This window comes from Myotis lucifugus, unplaced genomic scaffold (genome assembly GCF_000147115.1).
Source record: "Myotis lucifugus unplaced genomic scaffold, Myoluc2.0 scaffold_132, whole genome shotgun sequence".
Taxonomy (NCBI): Eukaryota; Metazoa; Chordata; class Mammalia; order Chiroptera; family Vespertilionidae; genus Myotis; species Myotis lucifugus.
The window spans coordinates 2,166,003-2,176,571 of NW_005871180.1; the positions used below are offsets into that span (position 1 = coordinate 2,166,003).

The following is a 10,569-nucleotide window of genomic DNA, read 5'->3' on the forward strand; positions in this document are numbered from 1 at the left end:
TCCCGAGGGGCCCCAGGTTGTGAGAGGGCACAAGTGGGGTTGAGGGATACCCCGCCCCCCGCCAGTGCACAAATTTTTCTGCACCGGGCCTCTAGTGTTAAATAAGAGTGGGGAAAGTGGACATCCCTGTCTTGTTCCTGTTCTTAGGCAAAATGGTTTTAGTTTTTGCCCATTGAGTATGATGTTGCTGTAGGTTTGTCATATATGGCCTTTATTATGTTGAGATATGATCCCTCCATTCCCACTTTGCTGAGAGTTTTCATCAACAATGGGTGTTGGATTTTGTCAAATGTTTTTTCTGTGTCTATCGATATGATCATGTGATTTTTTTTCTTGCATTTATATGTTGCATCATGTTTATTCACTGGTTCTCAACCTTCCTAATGCCGTGACCCTTTAATACAGTTCCTCATGTTGTGGTGACCCCCAACCATAAATTATTTTCGTTGCTACTTCATAACTGTAATTTTGCTACTGTTATGAATCGTAATGTAAATATCTGATATGCTATATGTGTTTTCTGATGGTCGCGACCCACAGGTTGAGAACCGCTATGTTTATTGATTTGCAAAATTTGTACCAGCCTTGTATACCTGGAGTAAATCTCACTGATCATGGTGTATGATTTTTTTAATATGTTGCTGGATGTGATTTGCTAGTCTTTTGTTGAGGATTTTAGCATCTATGTTCATCAAGAATATTGGCCTGTAATTTTCTTTGTAGTGTCTTTACCTGGTTTTGGAATTAGGATAATGCTGGCCTCATAAAAAGAGCTTTTGAAGTGTTCCTTCCTCTTAGATTTTTGGGAATATTTTGAGAAGGATAGGTGTTAGTTGTTCTTTGAAGGTTTGGTAAAACTCCCCTGTGATGCCGTCCAGACCAGGGCTTTTGTTTGGTGGGAGTTTTTTGATTACTGCTTCCATTTCATGATTTGTTATTGGCCTCTAGGTTTTTTGATTCATCCTGGTTCAATTTTGGAAGATTGTATTTTTTTAGAAATTTGTCTGTTTTACCCAGTTTGTTGGCATATAGTTGTTCATAGTATTTTCTTAAAATCCTTTGTATTTCTATGGTGACAGTTTTTACTTCACCACTTTTATTCATGATTTTATTTGGGACCTCTCTCTGTTTCTTGAGTCTGGCCAACGGTTCATCAATCTTACTTATTTTCAAAGATCCAGCTCTTGGTTTCATTGATTTTTCTGTATTTTTTTTTTTAGCTTCTATGTAATTTCTTTCTGCCCTAATCTTTACTACTTCCTTTTTTCTACTTCCTTGGGGCTTGTTGTTCTCTTCCTAATTCTTTAAGTTGTAGTGTTAGATAATTTATTACCAGATTTTCTTGTGTGTGTGTTTTTTTGTTTTGTTTGTTTTGTGTGGTTTTGTTTGTTTGTTTGTTTGTTTGTTTGTTTTAGGTAGGCCTGTAGTGCTATGAACTTCCCTCTCAGGACTGCTTTCACCGTGTCCCAGAGATTTTGGGTTGTTGTGTGTTCATTGCATTTGTTTCCAGAAAGTTTTTTCTTTCTTTCTGGATCTCATTGGTAACCCATTCATTGTTTAATATCATGCTATTTAGCTTCCCTGTGTTTAAATGTTTTTGAGTGTTTGTACTGTAGTTGATTTCTGATTTCATCCCACTGTGATCTGAGAAGATACTTGATATAATTTCAATTTTCTTTAAGTTGTAGAGACATGTTTTGTATCCTTGCATGTATCTATCTTTAAGAATGGCCCATGTGCACTGAGAAAAAAGTATATTCTGCAACTTTGGGGTGGAATGTGCTATAAATGTGAATTAAGTCCATCTGATCAGTGTGTCATATAGAGTCTCTGTTTCCTTATTAAGTTTTTGTCTGGAAGATGCATCCAGTGATTTCAGTGGGGTGTTAAAGTCCCCTACTATGACTGTATTGCTGTTGATTTCTCCCTTAAAGTCCTTTAAAAGTTCTTTTTATATATTTAGTTGCTCCTATATTGGGGGCATATATATTTACCAGGGTTATATCCTCTTGTTGGATCGATCCCTTTACTATTATACAGTGACTTTTATTGTCTCTTGTTATATCCGTCATTTTGAAGTCTATTTTGTCAGATGAGTATTGCTACTCCAGCTTTTTTTTTTCCATTTGCATGAAAACTTTTTTCCATCCCTTCACTCTCATCCTGTGTGAGTCTTTTGTTCTGAGGTGGGACTCTTGCAGACAGCATATAATTGGGTTATATTTTCATATCCATTCAGCTACCCTATGTCTTTTGACTGGAGCATTTAATCCATTTACATTTAAGGTTATGATTGATAGGTACTTATTTATTGCCATTTTCATTCTTTATGCACCTCTCTCTCTCTCTCTCTCTCTCTCTCTCTCTCTCTCTCTCTCTCCATATACACACACACACTCACACTAGAGGCCCGGTGCATGAAATTTGTGCACTGGTGGGGTCCCTAGTGCACAAATTCCCCACCTCCCCACCTCCTCCTTCCCTCGCCACCCACATCTGCCACCACCCACCCCAGGTTCCCCGATCAGGCCATTGGGACTTGCCGGTGCAGGGGAAGGACCAGGAGGTTGGCTGGCAGGGGGGAGGGGACAACTGCCACTGCAGCAGGTGGGCAGCTGGCCAATCGGGGCCTGCCGGACAGGGGGAGGGACCCGGGAGGTTGTCCGCTGGCCCCAAGGAGGGAGCTGGCCCTTGGCCCCCTGGGAAAGGGGCTGCATCTGCTGCCACCCACCCCCGGTTTCCAACTTTGTTCTTTGTTCTCAAGATTGCTGTGGCTATCTGGGATGTTCTGTGGTACCATATAAACTTTTGGAATATTTGTGCTAGTTCTGTGCAATATGCCATTGCTATCTTGATAGGAATTGCTAAATATATTGATTGCTTTGGGTAGTACGGGTATTGCCTTTCTTTTTATAATATGTTTTTATTGATTTCAGGGAGGAAAGGAGAGGGAGAGAGATATATAATCATCAATGATGAAAGATTTTAATCCTGATAATCTGGATTCAAAGTCTGTTCTCTTAATCACTATAGTGTCTTTCACATTTCATAAATAACTTATCTGTGCCCTTCTTTTCTTGTGTGGTGTCACATTTTCTATTACCCTAAAGGAGCCAATATCTTCCTGAGCTTTTCTTTCCTTACTATTAAACCTACTCTCAGCCCTAGCCGGTTTTGCTCAGTGGATAGAGCATCGGCCTGTGGACTGAAGAGTCCAGGGTTCAATTTTGGCCAAGGGCACATGCCCAGATTGCAGGCTCGATTCCCAGGAGGCGTGCAGAAGGCAGCCGATCAATGATTCTCTCTCATCATTGATGTTTCTATATCTCTCTCTCCCTCTCCCTTCCTCTCTGAAATCAATAAAACTATATTTAAAAATAAGACCTACTCTCAGAAAAGAGCTAATACATATGCTCATTCATTCATTTACATCAAGGAATAAATGACTGATATGGTTTAATATAAAATAATTCTACTTCAGGGTTGAGTTTACGTTGGGACACGGGGAACATTAAGGGGCCATAAAACGTTAACCAAAAACCTTGGTGAAATTGGAAGTATATATGGGCATGGGAGAACAAGTTAATTGGTACATGGCATTCTGTGCCCTCAAATTATACCATTATTTAGTTGGCCCACGCCTTGTAGAAATGAACATAAATGTGGAATGGAAAGAATAAGAGATACATCTTTATTATATTGACTAAATTATTTTAGAAATACCCTATTATTCCCCTAATTCATTGTCAAGAGTTCTGATATAACCCCAAGAGACATAGCCCCAGGGGAAAGCTTTAACTTGGACCATCATAGGTGAAAGAGATAATCCCACCTAGGGTTAAGTGTTTATGCATTTACATAGGAATCAAGGTAGAGCCAAGGATTGATTTTTGTTCCTAAGAAGTAAAACCCTCTCATGTGGGTGTATGATTATTTGCTCTAGGAATCTTAAACCTAGGACTGTTACCCTAGTGCAGTGATTTTCAACCTTTTCAGCTCATGGCCACAAACTGCTAAACATCTGCAGCACATTGAAAGATACATTTTTTGCCTCTCTGACAAAAAAAAAAAATAAGTGTGATTTTTGATTCATTCACACTGGACAGCTATTGTGGTGGCTGTTGTCATTTTTTTATTTGACAATAAGGGGAAAGAGGTCAATGCCTCTGACTAAATAGTCAGATATTGCATATTTTGAAAAATTCTTGTGGCACACCGGTTGGAAGAATCACTGCCCTAGTTATTTTTTATACCTCTCTTATTATTATTCCACATCAGTCAGTCAGTCATTTCTTTCTATCTAGTTTCTCATGTATTTCTATCTAGTTTAGTCCAATGAACTCTATTGAATGCCTGCTTTATGCCAGATACTGTGCTCTGGGCATATAAGTACTCCTATCTTAAATTTCTAATTTTCTAGGAGAGAATATAGCATGATTCAAGCAATCATAGAAGTGTGTTTCAGTAGCAGTATACAAGAGGAATTACTTTGTTAGGGAAGCCAGAAAGACTTGCAAAGGATATGATGCTTGAATAGGGTTTTAAAGAATAGATAGGAGTTCTTCAGAATAATGATAGAGTAGCAACATATGCTAGCTAGAGGGCAAAGCATACACAAAGACATGGAAGCATAGCACAGTGTGACCTGGCAGCCATAGTAATAGCACTATAGAATAGATGAAGTTTGAGTCAAAGGGTGGTGAAAATTATGTTTTTGCTTTTTTTATTGTCAAGAGCTTTATATGCCTAGGCCGTGGTCGGCAAACTGTGGCTCGCGAGCCACATGCGGCTCTTTGGCCCCTTGAGTGTGGCTCTTCCTAAGCCTTAAGAGTACCCTAATTAAGTTAATATATGTACCTATATAGTTTAAGTTTAAAAAATTTGGCTCTCAAAAGAAATTTCAATCATTGTACTGTTGATATTTGGCTCTGTTGACTAATGAGTTTGCCGACCACTGGCCCTAGAGTATCAACTTGTTTTTCTCCATGTCTGTGATTATTGAAGGCTTAGTCTTTTTCAGTACTCTGCTAAGTCATACATATGTACCGAACCTTTAGACTTTAGCCACTGTTATCTTGACAACTAAGCATTTGTACATAGCATGTGTTCTTAACCTTCAACCCTCCACGATAGGAACTGATATCTTAGTATAGTAGAAGGAGGAATGACAACTTTCACTTGTATCTACATGGTCCTATAGGTTTCATAATCAGATTTGCATATAATAACTTTGAAAAAATTTTAGAGTTAAAGGACTAATATGAAAATAATGTTAGTACAGTAATGCAATTTACTATACAAAATAATTTAATTCCATTAAAAAGTGTCTTTTTTCTGCTCTCTAGTCATGCGATAGCACTATATTGAAAAATGCACAATGGAAGAAAACAGGAAGAGAATACCTCCCTTCCATATCTGAGAGAAAATGCTTAACTGTATACTCATGCAATGTCTGGCTTTAGTCAGCTCTCTAAGACAGTAAAATTATAGGAAAGTGTTCATTTAGTTTCTTCTGTTCATCATAAAATTTGAAAGCATAAACACAAAGGAAGACGCGTTGTTAAAGAATATACTGCTTTAGCCCCAGCAGTATGGTTCAGGGGTTAAAGCATCGGGCCTGCACACTGAAGGGTCATGGGTTCTACTCCCCAGGTCTATTCCCAGTCAAGGGCAGGTACCTGGTTGCAAGTTGATCCCAGGCCGGGCTTGGTGGAGGGCAATCAATATGATATGTCTCTCTCACATCAATATCTCTCTTTCTCTTTTCTCTCTCTCTCCACTCTCTCAAAAAAAATCAATGGAAAAAATATCCTCTGGTGAGAACTAACAAAAAAAAAAAGAATATACTGCTTTAAAATAAAGTTATGTGGAAAATAATATCAAAGCAAACCGATTCTTATGTTAATCTGTAACTTTTTTAAGGATGCTGGACAGTTTTATGCTAAATATAAAGAAACAAGACTGAAGGAAAAGGAAGATGCATTGACTAGAGCTGAACTTGAAACACTTCAAAGTGAGTTTTAAACATTGTCTTACTGTGTTAACAAAATCATATAAAATTGATTATTTAAGTTTGAATTTTCTCTTAAATTCAGTAGTAATTAAATTTTCTATGTCTTCTTTGCCACCCTCTATATAGTTAGTTGTCCTTAATGTATAATATGTGGGAAATACTGTATTAGTAATTATTGAGCCCTCCACAGTTTAATGTCAGAAGGAGAGAGAAAATCAACATGGGTAATATAGTTCCTCAAGTCTAGGAGGCATCCAGAATCTGGAAATCCTAAAATACTCCAGTGCTGTAATTGTCACTGATACAATATTATGTGCCAAGTCTATCCAGTTATCACCCAACTTGCTGTATTACAGTAGTAAGTGGGAAACCTGGAAAATCAATGGCTTTTGTTTTGAAAGTTTTGTTTCATTTGTATTAGTGTTATATAATATGAAAAACCTTGACTACATTATCAGCATGTTGAAGTCTTCCACTGAACATTAAAGACAGTTATTGCTGATTTTAGAAGTGGAACATAAAAGGCATTTTCCCCATTTTCTTTTTTGTCTGATTGTTGAAATAGTTTCAATTAAATTGAATAAATAAAACTAAATGTAATTTTTATTAAGTAAAATGTTTACATAAAAGTGTTCTAAGCCTTTTAAGACTAGTCAAAATGTGCCTTTACATTCCTTTATTTTTGTTAAGAGCATTTAACAATATTTAGCATTAATTTATTTATTACTGTTGTTTACCATCTGGTTCCCCCAATAAAATATAAGTTTCAGGTCTATTGTTTCTATTAAAGTCCCTGGGACACAGTAGGTGCTCAATAAGTACTTGACTGAATTCATGGAGGTGAAATCTCTTATTTTAAAAATTCCAATGTATTTTTGGTTCAGACTCCATTCCCTTCACAGATCTGTGTTCCTAGAAAAGTACATGGTGTACCCGGTACCAATCTGGGCACAGAAGACAATGCAAAGATTACTTTGCACCTATAAATGAATGTACATGATAGCATGCATAGTTTTATAAAATGATTTGTGTACTTTTGAGGATATGCAGTAAAAGTTTTTCTGCAGCATATAGTAGTAATTTAGCCAAATCAACCTAGAGATGAGCAACTGTGGTATTAGTATACCACACATTTAATATACAGAAAAGTGGTGTTAGCTATTTCCCTTCATATACTGAAAGTCCTAGCTACTGCCTTCACCCTGACATCAGACCAAGGTTTAAGAACAGATAAGAATTATGTTATCTTCACACCCAAAAGTGCATTGCCACTACCTACTAGTAAATGTGTGCCTTTGAGGATTTTAGTTTTCTGATCTGTCCAAAAAAAAACAACATGTTGGACTAGATTACCCCAGTATTAGTTTTCTATTGCTAATCTAACAAATGGCTACAAATTAAAGGGCTTAAACACAAATTTATTATCTTAGAGTTGTGTGGGTCAGAAGTCTGACCTGGATCTCACTTGCCCAAAATCAAGGTTTATCAAGCAGGACTGCATTCCTTTTCCAGCTTCTAGAGACCTCCCACATTCCTTGGATCCTGGCCCTTCCTCCATCTTCAAAGCCAGCAATGGTTCATCTCTTACTGTTCTTCTAGTGTCACATCTCTGCCTGAACATAACTGGGAAAGGTTCTCTGTTTTTAAGGACCCGTGTGATTAGATGAGGTCACCTTGGAGAATTCAGGATAATCTCCTTTCTCTAGGTGTTCAGTCATAATCACATCTGCAAAGTCCCTTTTCCCTTGTAAAGTGAAATATTCCCAGCTTCCGGGGATTAGAATATGGTCATATTTAGGGGACCATTTTTTTTTTTTTTTTTGCCTATCAGAATTCTTCAAATGTCTGGGAAGCTTTAGCTTTAGCACAGGGACTAGTTTTTTGTTTTTCCGGGTTTTTTGTCTGCAGGATTGAATACAGTGTCCCGGCACATAGTGAATGTTTAGCAGATGGATGAGTAAATGAATATATGAATTAATGTAATGTCATGAATATTAATGAGTGTCATGTGAGCACCTAGTCTATACAGAACTCAGATTCAGGAGCATGTAATTTAATTCAAAAGTTTTCAACAATTACAAGTACAGACTAATATTCAAATTAGCAATATAACTAAGTCAGATTTCCATTAAGAGGAAAATTTTTAGGATGAGGGAGGATTACATATTAAGATTGACTAATGTGTGTGTGTTGGGGGAGTAAGTGTGGACAAATGATTATTATTGTCATATTAAACCTAAGATTGAAATAGAAGCTGATGTTATAGCAGATGTTGAAATAGTTTCAGTTAAATTGAATAAATCAATGAATAAATGAAACTAAATGTAATTTTTATATAATTGTTATAAAATTGTTACATAAAATTTTCTAAGCCTTTTAAAACTAGTTAGTCAAAGGAGGGGAGAAATCACATTTTCTATAAGAAAAGAGAAAAATATTAAACTAACTTTGATATGTAAATGGCATATAACATTAGTTTTCTTTGTACCATATAATGATTCAATATATGTATATATTGCAACGTGATCGCAACAGTAAGTCTAATTAATATCCATCATATTGTAACTGCTACAAATGTTTTTTGTTGTGATGAGAACTTTTAAGATTGATTCTCTTAGCAACTTTTTAATATATAATACAGTATTATTAACGATAGTCATCATGCTGTCCATTTTATCCCCAGAATTTATTTATTTATAACACAACTTATTTTTATGTAGTTTTTGTAACAAGCCATTTATTTTGGCATATATGAATTCTCTCATAATAATAGATTAAGTATGTACACTAAAATTCTTTGAAAATAGGGGTTAAACATAAAGTATTTACCATAATACAGAAACTTCCTTTTGAAGTTTATGACTATTTTTCCAAATATGTAGACCATTTGCATTTAATGTAATTATTGATATGTTAAGGCTTAAGTCTGCCATTTTAATTTTTGTTTTCTCTTTGTTCTCTCTCTTTTTCATTTCCCTGTTTTCTTTTTCCTGATTCTTTGTGGGTTATTTGAATATTTTTTTTTTTAGAATTCTATTTGGATTTACTTATAGTTTTTTAGTGTATCACTTTGTATAACGTTTTTGGTGGGTGCTCTAGGTATATGTTAAATATACATAACTTATACATCTACTGTTGTCCACAGTTTACCATTTCAAGTGATATGTAGAAACATTTCCTCCCTTTACATTCATTTACCTTTCCCACTTATAATTGTCTTATGTATTTTCTTTACATACATTGAATGTTATTGTAATTCGGTTGTAAAGCATAACTTAAAAAACTGTAGAGGAGGAGGAAAATCTATTGTGTTAACCCATATTTTTATATTTCTCTTGTTTTTTCTTTCTTCCTATTGTTTTAAATTTTTTTTATGACTTCCTTTCTTTTTGGAGAATTTCCTTTAGTCATTATCAGACAGGTCTCCTGATAACAAATTTTCTTAGTTTTCCTTCACCTACAGTTATCTTGGTTTTCCCTTTATTCCTGAAGGATATTTTCACCAGACACAGAATTTTTTTTTAACTAAAACCTCTTTTTTTAATGTATTTTTTCATTGATTTTTAGAGACAGGAAGGGAAAGAGAAACATCGACCAGCTGCCTCCTACACTCCCCCTACTGGGGATTGAGCCTGCAACCTGGGCTTGTGCCCTGACTCTAAATCGAACCAGTAACCTCATGGTTCCTGAGTCGATGCTCAACCACTGAGTCACACTGGCTGGGCTCACTAGATACAGAATTTTTTTAAAATATATTTTTATTGATTTCAGAGAGGAAGGGAGAGGGAGAGAGAAATAGAAACATCAATGATAAGAGTGAATCATTGATCGGCTGCCTCCTGCATGTCCCAACTGAGGATTGAGCCCACAACCTGGGCATGTGCCCTTGACCAGAATCGAACCTGGGACTCTACAGTCTACAGGCTGAGGCTCTATCCAGTGAGCCAAACCGGCCAGGCTAGATACAGAATTTTAAGTTGACAGTTCTTTACTTTCAGCACTTGAAAATGTTGTGCCACTTCCCTCTGGCTACATGTGTTTGGATACAAATTCTATTGTCATTTGAATTGCTTTTCCTTTACAGGTAAGGTTTCATTTCTCTCTTGCTACTTTTAAGATATTTTTCTTTTTCCTTCTTTTTTTCAGAAGTTTGATTTTCATTATTTATGCATGGATTTCTTTACATGTATTTTGTTTGAGATTCATTAATCTTCTTGAATCTGTAGGGTTGTATCTTTTGCCAGCTTTAGCAAACTTTCAGGCAATATTTCTTTGAATCCTCTTTTAGTCCTGCCCTCTTTTTCTCTTTCAGGAATTTTGTGACATGAATGTTGGATCTTTTATTATATTCCCAAAAGTCCCCAAGGCTTTTTAGTGGGTGCTCTGATCTTTCTTTCTTTCTTTCTTTCTTTCTTTCTTTCTTTCTTTCTTTCTTTCTTTCTTTCTTCCTTCCTTCCTTCCTTCCTTCCTTCCTTCCTTCCTTCCTTCCTTCTTTCCTTCCTTCCTTCCTTCCTTCCTTTCTCTCTCTCTCTCTCTCTCTCTCTCTCAATCTGCTT

At 36.2% G+C, this 10,569-nt stretch overlaps 1 protein-coding gene across 1 annotated transcript in view; it reads left to right on the plus strand.

The window, feature by feature from the left end:
• The window catches only part of DNAJC1 (DnaJ heat shock protein family (Hsp40) member C1), a gene marked incomplete at its 5' end in the record, with an annotated part of 113,090 nt that overhangs the window by 24,429 nt on the left and 78,092 nt on the right, over nucleotides 1–10,569 (plus strand). The window contains one exon of the mRNA XM_023758552.1: nucleotides 5,923–6,013. Within this exon, the coding sequence (XP_023614320.1) occupies nucleotides 5,923–6,013 (91 nt within the window). The remainder of the gene's footprint in view (nucleotides 1–5,922; nucleotides 6,014–10,569) is intronic.